Genomic DNA, 18,099 nt, shown 5'->3' with positions numbered 1-18,099 from the left:
GGAACCATTGTTCAAAAAGAGAACAGTGCAAATCAGCAAGTTTAGGTAGCCATCTATTCAGTAAAGTGAGGACTATTCCATAGTTATGCAAGCAAATCTTTTTGCATATAAACACACCCTATATAGTAAAATTGCCATAATAACCTAACACTATGTTAGCAGTTGCTGGAAGATTTAAAAGATGTTCTGCAACAATTTTGCTTGCCCTCCACACAAGCCCCCTTATCAGACCTTGGCAGCTCTACAAAACAACATCCTTTACATATGAATGATGCATTTTACCTCCAGTTTATGTCATTCAATACTATGCACATTGAAAATGTGAATGAATTTCTATGGTGTTCTTTGGCCTGAAGCAAGAATCTTTCCAGAGCCATTTAAATCTCCTTATCAGCAGCCTACAAGCAACATACAAACCTAGCACTTGCACACATGTGCTAATGATGGTCTGTGATGCCTGCAGACAGACAGTGCAATGTCAAAAAATATAGCTTATGGTAATATAATTAAATTTCACATCACTGCAAAACAGGCTATTAGATATGCAATCTTGGCAAATGTAATGGTTAATCATCTGTACTCTACAGATGGCCTTTTTTTAAAAAAATAAAGCTCCATAAGCAATTAGATTATAGCTCATTGTAACATTCTGTTCAAAACTGAACACTTCTACAACTGAATAAAGAGAACTGCTGCCATGAAAAAGAAACACCAGTTTTTCAGGATCCCCTGCTTCCCATTGTTGAATTTAAAAACAATATTTGCTAAAACTTTCACTAGCAGAATGGCTTTAATTGCAAAATGAAGTCTAAAATGAAGATTGTGTACTTAAAATAGGGCACCCTTCAGACAAATGTGGCACAATTGATACCAGTAAAATTAAATTCTTTACATAGAATGCTGTCATGCATACTGTAGCTGAAAGCTTTGTGCATACTGGCATCCTATTTGAGGTTGCTGTTGAGGAAGTGGCTGGTAATTGCTATTTATCCGGAAAGCATTAGTTCTATTTGCAACTAAGGACAGTCAATCCAATACACTGAAATTTTGTGTGTCTACAGTTAAAACATACAGAAGCCACATAAACTTTTGCTCTGTGCAATAAAGGGAAAGATGACTTTGGGATTTTATGATCTCAGGACTTTGAAAGATTAATTTCAAATCCTCAAAGGAAGTACACATGCATACTTATTTTGTTATACAAAATTTGCCTGAATGGGGATTACATCCTGTCAGCCTCCCAAATGAAAAGGTAAGACTGCTAAAGTCTGAATGAGATTTCAATTCATATTTATGGTCAGTTATTAAAAGTTTAAGCACCAGTCAGAGAGATGACAGAAAAAATGAAAACCCTATCCACTACAGTTCTCCATCATTAAAAAAAAAAAAAAAAAAGATTATGATGTCATGTTCTTTGCATAGTCAGGGCCTGATAAAAGACCTTGATGTCAGTGAATGTTTTCTATCAACCTCAATGAACACCGGACCATACTTTTAACAGAAGCACACAACACTAAGAACAGTACTCATCTGCTCCAATATATTTTTCTGAATAGTTGTATGTATGATTTTTGCGTGAATGCTCAGTATGAAGTAATTTACAATTTCCTGTGCAATAGTATAAACATTTGAAAAACCTATTTGCATACCTTGTATATGCAATTTACCTCAGCATGGTGAAAGAAGTGCTAAAAAACAGCCAACCACCTATGATGCATCAAATGTTATTTTTAATTCAGAAAGCTTAATTGTAGTTTTAACAGCCTTCAGAAGAAACTGCCAGGGTAGAAGTCAGGTGACAGAAGAAAATTACAGGCTAAACGGCTACCCACAAAAGAAGAAAACATTTCATTTCTTGTGAGAGTTTTATAGTACTGAAGGGGTGGAAATCAAAGATCTACTACCTGCTCCGGTGCTGTGAACTGGCTGCTTTGGAGGAGCCAGCTACATCTCCTTGGAAATCAGTGAAAGAGTCATCTATTGAGCCAGACTTTGAAGCATCCTGGAACTCCTGGAAGTCATCATCCTCTGGTTTTACTACCTGGATTACAGATAACACATAAATTGATATACCATCATCTTTTCAGATTGCAATAAACCATTAAACCTTTTCAGAAGGTTTTCCCTCCCACACTTCAAAAACAAACAACTCACCCCTATAATTTCAACATTAATATGCAAAATTAGTATGATCTGTGTTTTTACTTTGCCTGTGCCTCACCCCACTCAGTACACACACAAGGTGCTTAGAATTACAGAAAGTATGCATGAACTGTTGAATGAGGAACTCTCTCTGTTCCCTTTACATTAATAGTATTCTTCCTGTCTTAAAAGATGTCACAACTATGATGAATAATACATTTAAATCAATCACACACATAGCAAAAGCATCAGAAGAAATGTTCTTGCAAGAAGGATGAACCCTATTTGTAAACACCAAAATTGATCCCCAAGATCATCTACTGTGTTGGAGAATAAAGGCTTTTATAGTTCTCAACTTCTCTTGAAAACTCTAACTTGTTTTATTAGCTAACAGATTATTTTGTGCATTTAACCTAAAGCTCCATTTTAAAGGCATTATAAAATCCTAACTACAACTAAAATCCTCTTGCAAGCATTTGTAATGGAGAAAGCCTTCTTTTCTTTTAACCTCTAATACCACCAAAAAGAAATGGAAAAAATAAAAGGACATTTACAGCGGCATGGCTTCACATTTTTAGAAGACAGTCTAGATTTCAACTTCATTTTTTGTCATTTACTTAAACTCTCTTGTCATTTGTAGCTTTGAAATAGTCAGGCTAATTCTCTTTCCAGGACTACAGATTTACCATGCAACAGAAACATCTCTAACCTGACTTGGCGGGTAGGATGGTACAAAACCTCCCGAAGACTGTGTTGCAGCTCCACCCGCTGGTGCTGTTATGCTCATTCCTATGACAGTGGGTCCAATACTAAGAGGCACGGAGACTGGTGGTCCAGAGGGCATCAGAGGCTGCTGGCTTACGGCGGCAGACAGTGACATTGGTAATCCAGTTAAAGTAGGGACAGGGGCAGCTGGAAATTGGTTTAACACATCAGGACTCACTACCGGTATTCCTCTCTGCACAAGCACAAAAACAATTATACAGTATACATTTACCAAAAAAAAAAATAAAAATAAAAAGCATATTGCATTCTCAGCTCCAGTTTCTAGTTCACATTATTGAAATGATGAAAGGGCAGGGAATCAGTCTGTCTGTCTCTCTCAAAACAAACAAACAAAAAAACCCTATCAACAACCTATAAGCAATGTGAATCCTGCTTAACACCCTGAGTGCTGGAGTTACATGGAGGGCAATGACAGACCTCACCTGTGTGTTCAGAAACATTTGCCTGCATTTTTGTTCAGCTTTAATAAGCAAATCTAGTAAGCACTGGCAAGCAAAGCTACGCTGGTCCTGGTGTGTGCTACAGTCTTTCCCCACACACCACTCCCACATGGTCCCTCAGTCTGGATTTTCACAGCTGAAGGTACTCATGCCTTAGTTGCCATACAGGGTTGGTATTTTCTGACAGCCTTCTACTGAACTGGTAAAATGTGATATTACACTGACACAGAACAAAAGCTTAAAATCAACACTCCACTGATGCAGGCGAGAAGGCAGCAAGTTCAGCTATTCACAGTCTAGGTATACAGAAACCATATATTTGAGGAACAGATGTGTATACAACAGAAGTACAGCCAGTATTTTGTATTAAAAAGCTTTGTGAACAGAACATCTTATACGTAAGAACCATTTTCAACTGACACTAAAGGAAGGAATAACTGAAGTATAAAGTGCAGGAAATGAAATTATAGTTTCATTGAAATTATAACAAGAGTTTCTCTTCTGCACTTAACAGAACTAGTATTTTACTATAAGTGTGGTATACTAGCTACTTGTGCTGACATGCAATATATGGCAGATAGGTCAGCTACCTTTTTGCACTAGCCTCCAAAGTCTTAGTTGTACCTGAGTTACTGCTATCATAGCCAGGACAGCATAAAGCTCTTCTTTTGTAAGCTTCCCAGGTGTGGTACGGTTGGCTAAAGCCCATATTTGTCCAAGAGTCTCTCTGGGTAATCCAGATGACATCAGTATGGGGTAGAGTTTAGCAGTATCTATTCCAGTAGGAGTCATTGTGGTTTCTAAAATTTTCTTATACAACTCTGTTAAAAGAGACTCAGTATTAGCTAGTGATAATTGCACTTTTCAAGTGAATTTAAGATTGCTTTTCTATTTTGACTCAAACTCTTAACATTTAACATATAAAATTAATAGAATTCAAAAAGGCATCAGCATTCTGGCATCACTTCAATAGTCATGTTTCATCTACGTGCATCATTTGATTGTCTTTACATACAAATTTCTACAAACAGAAGAAATACTTTATACAGAATGCTATTAGTGCTCTATATTTAAAAACAYATTTCTTTAATGAGTTTTTAGGATAATGCTTATAAAAAGATAATTATAGCAGCTTTATGTATTTAGAATTTAGCGTAATCAATACTTAGTACAGCATTTCATTTTCTATTTACTGTTATTTGCACATAGAAGGTACATAACTAAGAAATGAGTCTGCTTAAAGAGATTCCAGAAACCAAACTAGCCATAAAAGTAGTATTATCAGCAATAGCAACTTATACTAGCATAATCTGCTGTCATTTCATACTCTAGATTAAACATTTAATGTGCTTGAAGAAACTCTGGATTTCTTCAAATGCAGATAAAGCCACCATGAATTTCAAATGTATCAAAAATGTAGGCTTCAACTGGTGACTGAAGAAAAACATCTCAATCAATAAATGCCACTCACATTTTAGATTGCTCACTTCATAGAACATAACATTTCTAGTCACACTCACCACTGGTAATTGCCTAACAGCAGAGATTATAGGTTCTTAAACTAAAACATTGCAAGATAATCTTTCAGTGTTAAAGATCAATCACTCATCCTTTTAATTCCAAAGGAAAATCAAGGGCACCAAACATCCATGGGGAAGGGAGTAGGGATAGCAGAGGAAGCTTATTCTTTCAGCCACACAGCTGCTAAATGTGTATTATACACATGTGCATGCATACATTTACTCTTCTGGCAAAGTGATCATGATTCTAGACTAAAAGTTAAACTATTTTCTAATTACCATAAGCCACAGTAACTGGAAAGCTTTATTATAGTTGAACAATTAGGGATCAAGAATATTTAGTGTAGTAGTTTGTACTTTTTAATCCAAAAAAAGGTATTTTCATAGAATTATTTTGTTTTAGATTTTATTCAGCATTTTGTGCCCCCTCCTTTTATTTATTTACTTACTTACTTACCTGGGACTAAACTATCACTGTAAATCCAAGGAGGCATCATCTGCTGAATTGGGTCCTGCGAAGGGAACACTCCAACTCCTGAATGTACCATTTAATAAGAAAGAGACAGTTGTATTAAGACATACAGATTCAGAGTATAAAGATCTTTGAGACTAGATCAGTTTGACAGTATCATTTAGCATTTCAGGCAAAGATTTGGGATAAGAGTCACTGTGCCCAGAAAGGAAAAACAGCTACTACAGTCAATATATATTTCAACATAATAACTAGAATGATTGGGAGTAATAGCAAGAATACAATTATATTACACAAAATGAAGTAAGGAGCTCCTCATTTGCCAGATTTATGGTTGAATACAAGTTCAAGTCTCATTGTCTTTTAAAATTTCATACAGTAGTTCTGTGACATATCAGACTTAGACTTCCATTCAACAGTTTGCTATTAGGGCCACCTGTGGAACAAATAAACACATACCTACCAAAACCAAAGCCTAAGAAATATTTATAATGCCCTCCCCAAACAGATTTTTTTCCTTRCCTCAGATGAAGCTCTGACAAACTCTTATTTAAGAGTTCACGCATTCTTTCTCAATGTCCTTGCAGCTCAACTTCCACATCAATTCTCTCCTGACTACAGTCTAATTTCTATTCATCCCATAGCTTCAAGCACACTTTAATACAAGCAAATCTTTCCATTTCACTAGCCAAGCAAAGGACATTTGCTGCTTCCTCCAGCCTGATTATTATTCTTCAGCTTTAACTACTCTTCCTGAGACACTTTTGCATACTACCAACTCTTGCTCCTTTTGCATACTACCAACTCTTGCTCCCATCCTGAAATATCTGATACAGCTCAACTCCTTAAAATGAAATAATACCAAAGGTGAAAAGGAATTCTTTCACTTGAACTAGCTGATACATAGGAGAATCTTGCTCAAAATTTTGATAACATCAAGATAGTTGAAAGTTTGCTATGTTTCAGTATTCCCTTTTTTCTACCATTATCTGTTTTCCATTAAACTTCTGTTCCTCACAAAGTATTTCAACTCATCTCTCAAAGCCTCTGTAACATCAGGAATTATTCTAAACTATTGTACTACATAATCACTTTCAACTCCATTATCTTCTGTAGGTTGCATCTTATCTTAACCCAGGGTCACGTGTCCTCCATCTCTCTCTCTCTCTTTTTTTTAATAGTTATCAGATTATATTGCATTTGTGCAAAATGAACAATGCAATTATTTTGCACTGACTGAACTACGAATAAATAAATAGTTCCTATTTCATAAACTACATTCTTTTAAGTTACTTTTAGCAATTTACTATTTATTAAAAAGGCTTAATTAAAAAAAGCCCTTATTAAAATTACTAAATAGCACTTATTAAAAAATGCCTATTCAAACAATTTAATTTTATCCAGTGAGATTTTTTCCTTTTTCTTTTTTTTTTTCATATATTGGACAAGGTAACACTTGAAAGCAACATATACAAACAACCAGAGTGGAACACACAAGATTAGTAACAAAAGGTTACTGTCCTTCTAGGAAAGAATTGCTTGAGAAAGTGTCAAATTTATTAACCTAAGCACAAGAAACTGTCTCCTTTCTCCATTTCATCTCACCCTCAAGTGAAGTGAGATTACACAAAGGGGTTGTATTTATTATTGAATACACTGGAGTTCAAGTTTCACGTAATTCTCAAGTCCAATATCAGAGCAGTATCTAAGGTGCAACAAGTAATGTGGGTCTATTTTGACTGAAGTAAGTATTAAAGAATCAAACATTTGACTGTTAATTTTAACAAAATGCAAACTGGAACTAAAGCTTGCTTGAAGTTTCACTTACTCCATCTGGTCCAGCTTTTGAAATTTTGATCTCTAAAATGCAGACAACTTTAGACAAAAGAGGTATGAGAGGTAAATTGTCCAGGATCCTAATAGTATCTAGCCAAGGGCTTTAACCTAACAAGAGTTTACCCCCTCAAAGTTCAAGATGAAAATCCACCATGATATAGACCATCTCTAGTAGCAAATTTCCTTAAATATTATTAWTAATAATAAAGTATCTTTAGAGGGCACAGGTATTTTTCCCCCCCAAAAGGGGACAGAATATTTAAAAAATGAAACAGACCCGATTAAACAAACATGTTAAAGTGATTACAGCAGTAAATTCACGTGGAAAGAGTTCAGAGCAAAATCATAGTTGTTACTTTCAGCAAGGTGCAAGAGGTATTGACATATTATTCAAGCAGGCATTCAGAGCAAAATTATGCAGCAATGACTTCAGAATTAGTGTATAAAGTGTTAGCATTCAAGCAGGGTTTTATTAGATTTAAATTCTGTCATATGTTTCATTTGCTCACCACACTCAACTGCTATGTTTTGTTCTGAAGCCTTGCGCGCCTCTGTAGGAGTGGTACCACTTTCATGTCCACCTATAATACCCCAGTCATTGATGGTTAGACTGGGATGAACTTGGCTTGGAGCTGAAGCTTTGTGCGCAACTTCGTTTGTTTTAAGTTTGGTTTGGTCTTGTTCAGATTCATTTAAGCCATTATCTAAGACTTTCTCCTCCAAGGAAGAGCCTGAATAAACAGCATGAGGAAGTGTTTATATTTTGTTATTAACCACTCAGACTGTAATTCTACACTTCTAAAGGAAAAGTATTACCAGTACTGCTGATGAATGATCAAGATCAGTATCTGTCCCAGCTCAGAGCAATAGTACCACCCTGTTCAAACACTTTTAGGGCCTGATTCTGCCCCGATGTATCATATATACACAACAGAGTAAAAAGCCAAGTAGCAGCAASTAGGAGAGGAAATATATTAAATACATAAGTGCATAAATGCACCACAGTAGCATAATAAAGAGKTTTTTTTAATATCACCAGCTCAATTTTTATATCACCAGCTCAGTATCTTTTTGTACTACAACCTTAAAAAAAAAAAAAACACTAATGGAAGACAGTGAAGACTTAATTCTCTTAGGATCATGAATATGCATATTTAACAACCTTTGGATCAACACATGACTTGTTCCAGCAGTAAAGTTCTAAGGGAAGGAGGAGARGAACTTAATCATTTTCCCCATGGATCAGGCAGTTTTTACTTAATTGCCCATATATTACATTTGCAACCAGAGTGAATAACAATATGAGGTAATGACTCTGCATATAGAGATATCGTTAAAAAAAAATCTTTAAAATTTTTGTATCTTTTTAAATAACTTAAAATAAATAACTTAAATAACTTTTTAAAAAATGTATTTTGAGTTACCTGTTTTACGGATACTGAGTGAAGATGCAGAGGTAGGGAAAAAAGGAACCTGCCCAATTGTACCATGCAGGACGGGTAACACTGGAGTCTGGGCTGAAGGGAGAGGTTGGACCACAGCCTTTTCTGAAAGCAGTTGCCCAGCCTCAGTAGCAGAACGGAAAGGTTGAAAAGGCTGAGAGGTGGTTTGAGGCACCGATTTGGGGATTTCAACAGGCCCTTGTATAAAGTCACTAAATTCTTCATCATCAAGAAAAGCAGAATGGGAAACAGATACAGCAGAATGGGATGATGTGGGATGATCTGTAAAATGGAATGAACACACAACGCGAAGTAATGAGGAAAAGGGCTCTTAGGTGGAAAGGTAGGGAAAGATGATAAATATTAGGTATGCACAGCAAATGGGTGAGGGGAAACAGCAGCGGATACATTATTTGACAAAGAGATGAGAATAGTTACCGCTGTTAGCATAACAAAAATACGAGGTAAAACTGAGCAGCCACTTCCCACCATGCATCTTCTCTCCCAGATTTTTTATGATGTAAACACTTGGATTGAAACTTGATTCTTAGCACTGGCTATGAAAGTATTCCATTTGTTTTAAACAAAGTCAAAACAAATCAAAAGGCAGTATCCTCAAGTAGACATAATTGGGGGACAGCAGGGATATTCTCCCTCAAAGAAGCATTTTATCCTCAGTAGTTCAATAATACATCGTAAGATCCCAGATAAGTTTATATTCATTTAGGCAGTTTTCTAGTTGACCCACTTCCCATAGTTGCCCGTTTTAACAGAACTGACACGGGACGCGTAAGTCCATAGCCAATGGAAAAATCATCAGAAAAACACTCATGACTTCCGAATTATTTAAGAGCAAACCCACAGAACAGATGAAGATTTATCTGGGAAAAAAGCTTGTCTAGACGAGCTTCACTTCAGGCTAGACATAAAACAACCTATACAACTACAATTCAAGGGAAATCTTTAGTAGTAATTTTTACAAAGGTAGTTTTTACTGAGGAAAAAAGAATACAAATGGCTTCAGTTTGATCATGCCCAGGTAACGGTATAAACATAAGATATTTGACTACACTGAAGTCATTATAGAATGTTTTGATAATACTTAGCACTTATATAGCACTTCTCAACTTCCAAAACTCTTGGCAAAACATTAATTAGTTCTTTATCTAGGAAAAAAAAACTCAATTATAACATTTAGAATCAAAGTGTATACAGGAAGTTACTAATGGGCTTAACATTCATTATCAATTTACATGAGGCTTCACATTAAGCACATCACATTAAGCTTTCTTTTAAGGATAACAGGTCTTCTAATAAAAGCCAAAATCTAGTATTTCACTGTCATAACCTGAGAAAGCAAACAGCAACTGGGATGACATTTCATTTTACAATGTAGGTAATCCACCATATAAAGGTGTTTCTTGGAATTTAAATTCTCAGCAGGAAGAATCAAACATCAGAGTTTTGAGCTGGAAGGTGACAAACCTGGCTTTTTTGGATGTGATGCTGGTGTTGGGTGCATTTTAGCATCTCTAGAAAAACCATCTAAATTTCCTTTAATGGCTTCCAATGCATCATCTCTGCTTTTTTCACCTGTCTGAAACATGACAGAACATTTGAAAAATTGAAAGTACAACTCAAGTTTTCTTTCAACAGCCACAATTGTTTAGCAAAAAAAAACAAAAAAACAAAAACAAAAAAACACCTGCTGTTAAACTCAAACCTTTTTTCTCCAGTAATGCTTTTCTGGAGCATAAGAACAAGAACTCTGCTATTTAGAAAGGGAGATTATTTTGCAGACAACAATGACAGCATTTCTCAGTCTTCAGGCATGCAGTTTGTGTATTACAACAATTTATAGGCATTACTCAGCTATTTGTATTCTTGCAGATGAGAACTTCTGAGCTCACTGGGACTGTCCAAAACTTAATAAAGTTAATGAACAAGCCACCAAAAAATCTATTTGGGAAACTCCATCCATTCCCAAATCTTACACACTAGGTAAGATTATTTTTGAAAAACCAATTTCATTTTCAACACTAGACTTTGTTTACCTTACATCGAAAGTGTGTAAAGGACTGAATATTCCAGATGCTTTCCAAGATCTAATCTGATGTCTCATATATAAATTTCCCATTTATCTACTTGTCAAATGAGACAATCCTATTAAAAAACATGCTAAAAAAATGCAGTTATTTAGGACATACCTTAGGTTTCACACTGCTCAAGAGTCTCAGCTTTTGTTTCTGCTCTTCAAACTGGCGTCGTTTTCGTTCTTCTTCTAAGAATTTCTGCTGGTGCTCAAACCTCTTTCTAAAACAAAATGATGAAAAAGCTAGAGAAAGTATATTTTCATTATAATTTTCATGTCAAGTTTCTCCTCGATTTTTCCATTTCTTCTTTCTTAAACTCAGATGGCGTGGTGTACACACTTCCACTTTTTGCAGAACTGTAAGATAGGCACTACTAACTTCATAGACTGTCTTCAAATGCAAGGGAATGATCTTCATAATATTTTATAGTCCTAAATGCACTTCTTTCTAGAGAAACTATCAATAATAATTTTAGTGTGTACACTACTCCTCCAGAGTATGAGTCTCCTATGGCAAAAAAAAAAAAAAAAAAAAAAAAAAAAAAAAAAAAAAAAAAATTGTCAAGAGTGAATTAAGTGTCACTTACTGTTGTTCTTCTGCAAACTGTTTCTGCATGTCAGGGGTATACTGTGGGGCTGCTGGGCGCATTCCTAAGAAAGAAGCCTGTCCCATGTAAGGCATTCCAGTTGCTTGCATTGGCCCTAAAGGCATGCCACCCTAGAACAGAAATCAATAATTTAACTCCATGATCTTTGTAACAGAACAAGCCAAACCACTGGAAACTACATCACGCCAAATTGTGAACTAGCTATAAAATTTAGAACATTAGATGTAACTGGAAGTCTCTGATCACAAACTGGCTGTTAGAGGGAGGAAAAAAAAGGAAAAAGAAAGAAAAGAAAAAGGCCTCAGCCATTCAGTAGATGGCACTCTTTCCTTTCAACACAGAATCACGATTCTTAAGGAATTTAAAAGGCAGGCTGGTCTTCCGGACAAATAATAATAAAACAACAATAAAATCAGAAATTAAAATCCACACAACCTACCTCAAGAGTGGGAATGTTACAGATAGCCCAACCTACATCCTCTTCAGTATTATGGTCTGTGATTTTTTTCTTTTTCCCCTATTCTAAGGAATTGTGTAGTATTTTTAAATTCCATCTAGGAGGTACACTCTACTAACCAACAATGGATGCTGGCAAAATTTGGTCTGGTCATTTTGCAAGCATAGCTTATTTAGGGGTCCAAGAGAGRGAGACTGTGTAAGATAATAGAAGACACTTGCCTGTATAAATTGCATGTGTATTATAAAGGTTTGCTGATATATAAAGCTTAGAGAGTTSTTTAAATATCAGAAATATATTCAAAGAGAATACTACAAAATATGATGCCTTGCCTCAGGTTATACCAGCTTAACACCCATGCTTCAGTTTCTCCACATTCTCCAGCCAGGTTCTCCCCTGTTACTGCACTGYAGTTGAGAGGGCTGTCACTTTTCGAACAAACATCAAAGCATTCAGATCAATCCATACAAACAAGTGTCACACACCTGCATGGTCATGGGTCCCGGAGGAATCTGAGAACCGTAATTCATGCCCATCATGCCTGGCATATTGGACTGCATGACAGAAACCATTGGAAATCCTTGCTGTTGCATAGGAATCATCCCTACAACAAAATATTAAACAAGGTAAGCTCCCTGTTAGCATTAAAGCTTATTTTGTTTTGCTTGTTTGTTTGTTTTCCTATTAAACCAGTATTGCAAAGGAAAGGAAAAAACTCCYAGTCAGGCTGGACTGTTTCATAAATAAAAAACACACAACACTGCAGGCAGCCATAGAATTTCCTTAGGTTAGGCGCTGGCCAGTCTAATGAAAGAAATGTTATGGGGCTTCACCAATAGCTAAGCTGATGAATCTTTCCACCATCCTACAGATCTGTGGGTGTCTTCCCACCTTTTTTCAGAAGAGGCATTTCCAAACATARCAAGATTTAAAAGGCCAGGTTAACATTCACTGATAACTCCCCATTTCTCTTGAAAGGAAAATTTATAAGCTGGTAGCTTTTGAAGATAAGTCAACGGGAGATAAATTTGTGATAAACACAATGAAACTCCCATATTCTAAGCTGGCTGGATAGATTAATTAGACCACTATCTATATTAGAATGGCTAAAAGATTTATCAGTAAAAGCTAAAATTAAACAGAATTGGACAAATCAAGCTGGAACATATTAATTCACTGAATAAAGCCAAATAGATTATTGTTTCAGTATTTTCGTATCTCACATTTTGCTACCTTGGGAGACATATACTAATAGAAAATACAGATGTGTTACCCGAACACTGAGATAATTATAATTGTGCATAACTTAACATCATAGGCAAAAGCACTCGAGGAGAGACATTATACACTCAGGAGTAATCCATAAATCAATCCCTGAGAAATGATGGTTTTTAAGAAAATTATCCTCTCCCCCTACAAATTCTCTCTGCATTTTCCATTAATTAAACAAACAGCACTGGAACAGGAATGAGAACAAAGGTAATCTACAGCTGAGGCTCTCCTATTGTATTAATACTTTCCATATAGGTTGCGCCTCTTGTCCCAGGGTCTTGCTGTGCTTTGTAAATATTTACCAGGTCTTGCAACACCCTCACAATATGGGCATGCACAGCTGGTACATGAAGCATAAAGAGGTTAAATACCACGTTCAAAATAATACAAAAATCTTAAAGGCAAATTCAGGTTCAAAATGGACTTATAACTCCTAGATCTTTAATCCAGCATCTGGTAATAGTGCTTCTTCAACATTACATATAGTTTTACAAATAATGTAAGGCTCAGCTTACAGATAGTGAAGCAGAAAAACAGCTAAGGAGGTCACTTAATAATCACATTTCCGAGCATCACCACAGAACAGAAATCACTTTAAGTTGTTTAGTGTATCTGAAATTCATTCATACCTTGAGGAGGGCCTAAACCGCTTGCTACAGGAAACATGAAGCTGGGGATGGAAAAGAAGGTACATGAGAGTCTGTAATTTTAATGCAACTTCTCTACATAAATGAATGAAAAAGCTACCCTGACTTGCATGTCAACACTACCACAAACTCTCCCACCTTCTGGTCAGCATAATCATCTGCTACTGCGGATTTCACAAAACAGAACATCTCTACGTTACGGAAAAGGCCATCCCTTCCAGGGATCCTCAGTAGGGATCCTTGAAATGTCAGAAGAGTTGTATCAGCAYGGTCAATATCATCACAGAGAGCAAAACGAAGGAGAAAGATATCTCACCTGCTGTAATACTACTAAAATGCTTTTAAYGCATCTACATTACCCATCAAAGAGTTTTCAGCACCTTTCTTAACATGGGCTAGGCCTTCAAGAACTGCAGAATGAATAAGCATGCCCTGCTGGAGGTATCTGATTCAGCAAGATCATTAACTGCATCAGGAAATAGTTCTAAGCTGCTTAGTAACAGTTTTACTGAAGACAAATAAATTATCCAACTAACTAACAATAAGTATCACAAAATAAAGTCTTTTATACTTTATCAATTACATCTCATTAGAAGAAAAATAGTGGAAATGAAAAAAAATCATGCAAGTATCAACTGCTAAGCACATTTGAAGGAAGAATTGTTAAAAATTCAACTGAAACTATAAYGGCAATTACTAGCCCTCACTTTGAAATGAAAGCATGTGCTGTGCTGCCAAACAGGAAAAAAGACCTAGGTTAGAAGTCTTATTTGCCAGCAACATTTAGAAACATACGTCAGCAGCAATTTACCAGATGAGAACCTCATTCAATGACCCAGCCAGCTATTACATCAAAATACTATGCAAAGAAACATATTTATAGATATCCAATATCCCTCATCACAAGGGCAGATTTAAAAGAATCTGCCAAAAAGGCAAAGAAGAAATTGCTATCATAAATGACCGCAGAGAGTTTCTAAAAATCTTCAGGAAATTCAGAAAGACATCCTGATATTTATAAATAAGAGAGTAGTACAATAAGAGTACCAAGATAAAATAAGGAATTCAGCTTAAGAACAAGCATATAACTTAATTGTAACTACTCATAATATAGACAGCAAGTTACATGGTGTCCAAGATAACCTACATTATTCTTCATTTCATCTTCTAACTTGGAATCTTTTTAATACCTTAGCTTTTCCTTTTGCCCTAACCACCAGGATACACACTAATTTCTCCTTTCATAACTAATACACATCTGTGTTCCAAGTGGCCCAGGTCTTATCATTCTTGATCACCACCACTATTTTTAGTTTCTGTATTTGAAACACTGGGTAGAGGCACATTATCTGAACTCAGAACAAGTGCTGGGACTCTCTGGATGGGATTCAGTTCAAACAGTCTAAACTATGACCAAAATGTATTCAACTGATGGGCGTTCAATTTGGTTATTTTAATCCACTTCTTAGCATACAAGTACTAATATTATGAAGACAAAGAGTTGACTTTAAAAATCCTAGATGGATCCTGATCCATGACTCCCATCTTGGTCAGAAAGGTGGTTTTCTCCATTCACAGGCTGAAGTTCAGCCAATTAACCGTATCCTGCCTGCATTGCATTTCACCTAYGGAAATACTTCTTCTGTCAGCAAAGAGAGCCACCTTGGTAACACATCCTCTTAAAACGTGTGTAATTTCAGATGTGTGGAGTTTTTGACCTAAGTCAGACCAACAAGTGCAACAATTTYAGGCATCAAAAAACCTACACAGTTACTTGTTTCTTCAGAATTACAAAACATTAATAGTTAAATTTCAAAAGCTCACAAGTATCAAAAGGTATTTTCTCAGTTTCATGTTTCTCCTTCTCCGTGGGGAATCTGGTCACAGAAACAAGAATTCTTCCAAATTAGCAAACGTAATGTCATCTAAACAAGTACTGCAAGGTACCATTGCTTGTTGGAAGCAAATAAAGGCCAGACTATTAAATATTTATCCCTTTCTACAGAAGTCCTGATTTATTTATAAGTCTCCAATGAAAAAAAACCCCAACAAAATACTGCAGCTAATTAGAGGAGACYGAAAGAAGAGCTAGTTAAACAAAAGCAGCAAAGCAAGCTTCTTTAACACGGATTTCCGTATGCATGGCTAGGATCCATCACAGGATGGATGCTCCAAGATTTAGCTATGCAATTGCCTAGATTAGCCACAAGTACACATACATAATCCCCCATGAATTGCTTTATTCAAACAACAAACTTCATTTCTAGACTACTTTTCAGAGATAAAAAAGGTAAGTCTACACACATAAAGTTAAAGCAACTAATTCATCACTGAAAAATAAAGTTGTCACAATAAGTTCTTAGATAAAATTGAAGCACTATAGAAAATTACAGAACGTTAGTTACTATATATTGATAGGAGCAACACCTGAAGTAACTTTCCTTTAAAGGAGACCTTTTGATTCCAGCTGTCTCCAAGTAACACTGTCAAGAGAATTTCACAATAAACAGACACTTAAGACAGTGGTTTTGGGGGTTTTTTTGTTTGTTTGTTTGTTTTTTTCAAGAGGGGCATGATAACACAATAACTTAAGTAGTTCGTAAGACCAGTGTACTATTTTGGTGCTAAAGAACAATTATAACCAGTTGAACATACGTTCTAAAATGACCAAATGTGCTTTCTACACAGTGCAATGACTACTACGGAACATGCTGTTTTAACATCATTTCTTATTCCCCATTATTTTTATAATAGATTTAAAAGGACCTGTGGACATTTCTGCCATTCTCAACAGCAGAAGCACTTGATCACCTAGGTTCATGCAACCAACCACAATACTTTGGGTAACACAGTAAGAAAATGTAGCGCAGACAGAGATATAAATGACCTACTCCATTTTGTGCAGTGCTTACCACAAGGAAAAACAAAGCAACATGGTTAGAACAGAACTCTCAAAGCAGTAATATAAACCTGCAAATTTCTATCAGATAAGTATCTTGGATATAGAGCTTCAAAAAAAGTCAGTCCAAACTTCAGTCAAAAAGCAGAAGTGCGAGGAGAAGCAGCTCCTTTTCTGTATTCATATTTTACTGCAAAAGCTCCAAACTACACATAACATTTTCCCACCCACAACTGGATTTTTAAGTCTCCTAATTCCTAGTGAATACAATTCTATCAGTACGACATAGACTAAATCCTAGTATTTTTCAATGGCAAATTTCGACCCAGAAGTTAACAATAATGAAAGTGAAACAAAGCAAAAAAGAGAGAAAGAGAGAGAGCGCGCGTGAGAGAGAGAAAGGTTTTCCTCCGCTTCCAGTCTTCAAACTGAAAAACCCCAAAATATTAACAATGACAAACAAGGATTTTAAAATCCTCTTATTTTTCAAAATCTAGAGTTTATTGCCAGGTTTTTGTTACTTCTTTTAACTCTGCGTGCTTGCTAAGTAGACAGGGTTCCTCTAAGAAAGGGATRGATGGGTTATTCAGCTACTTGTAAGAACTTTTTCAGATTGGTATATATGGTGAAAAACAAAGATAGCCTCCTGTGCCTTCCAAAATAAGCACACACGTAAGTATTTACATGAGCTTTCCTCTTCCCAAATGCTTTACAAGCTGTATTCCCAGAGCACATATGATGCCTACTCATAAACGCAGAGCAGCAACCTGGCTGAAGACAGCTACAGGAAAGCTCCCTGCACGCACAAACGTTTCCGACACAGGTCGTCGCCACGCAGACCTTCCCTCGCGGAATTTACACCAGCACGGACAAAACTGCGCGTCTGGGGCGCTCAGGACAACTCAGTGAATTTGAATTCCCCTTGTCAAAGCAGAATTTAACCCAACTCTGTCCCTCTGTAAAAGTTGGGCAATGGATAAATAGCACATAAGAGGCTAGGTTAAAAAAAATACACATATATACGTACACACACACAACTAAATCTTCATTTACAAAAGCAGCACAATACAAAGCTGCTCATCCTCCCGCAGGCGCAGCGGCTTGTTAACACGTCTCGTTTCCCATTTCCGTCTCCCGACACTSCTCCTCGATCTCCCACTTTTGCTATAAATTGTTCTCTGCCTTTACGGGAGCGAGGGGGGGGATTTCGGGAGGGGAGCGGGCACCCGCGCCCCTCGCTCCCCAAGCCCCCAGCGAGCCACYCCGCTTCTGCCCCCATTCCTGAGGCGGCAGCGGTGCCACAGCCGCCCGAGTCCGTGAACCACCGCCCAAAGCCAAGGAGCGGCCAGATAAGGTGGGAAGYCAAAAAGGGAGCAAATCACAGCAAAACGCAGGGCCGCCCTGGCCCACGCGCGGCCTCCGGCCCGGGGCCTCCCCGCGCGGCCTCCCCGCGCCCCCCTCGCTGGCGCCGCCATTTCCCCTCCGC

General features: G+C 36.8%; 1 protein-coding gene across 7 annotated transcripts in view; it reads right to left on the bottom strand.

The window, feature by feature from the left end:
- Positions 1 to 13,954, bottom strand: part of SYNRG (synergin gamma) — a 38,654-nt gene extending 24,700 nt beyond the window's left edge. For 3 of the 7 annotated variants that reach the window (XM_085302897.1, XM_085302896.1, XM_085302898.1), the window contains exons 1-11: positions 13,697 to 13,785; positions 12,281 to 12,399; positions 11,318 to 11,448; positions 10,846 to 10,951; positions 10,124 to 10,235; positions 8,621 to 8,920; positions 7,706 to 7,927; positions 5,346 to 5,423; positions 3,993 to 4,189; positions 2,852 to 3,100; positions 1,905 to 2,041 (exon numbers count right to left, since the gene is read on the bottom strand). In XM_085302897.1, the coding sequence (XP_085159023.1) occupies positions 1,905 to 2,041; positions 2,852 to 3,100; positions 3,993 to 4,189; positions 5,346 to 5,423; positions 7,706 to 7,927; positions 8,621 to 8,920; positions 10,124 to 10,235; positions 10,846 to 10,951; positions 11,318 to 11,448; positions 12,281 to 12,399; positions 13,697 to 13,733 (1,688 nt within the window). In that variant the 5' untranslated portion in view covers positions 13,734 to 13,785. Of the gene's footprint in view, positions 1 to 1,904; positions 2,042 to 2,851; positions 3,101 to 3,992; positions 4,190 to 5,345; positions 5,424 to 7,705; positions 7,928 to 8,620; positions 8,921 to 10,123; positions 10,236 to 10,845; positions 10,952 to 11,317; positions 11,449 to 12,280; positions 12,400 to 13,696; positions 13,786 to 13,832 lie in introns of those variants that run through there. The other 4 variants (XM_085302900.1, XM_085302901.1, XM_085302902.1 and 1 more) reach the window with 3 other exon arrangements.
- Between the last annotated feature and the right edge of the window lie 4,145 nt (positions 13,955 to 18,099).

This window comes from Rhea americana, unplaced genomic scaffold, assembly GCF_003343005.1.
Source record: "Rhea americana isolate MKP2758 unplaced genomic scaffold, rheAme1 scaffold_194, whole genome shotgun sequence".
NCBI lineage: Eukaryota > Metazoa > Chordata > Aves > Rheiformes > Rheidae > Rhea > Rhea americana.
This window is presented reverse-complemented; position numbering and strand designations above follow the sequence as displayed.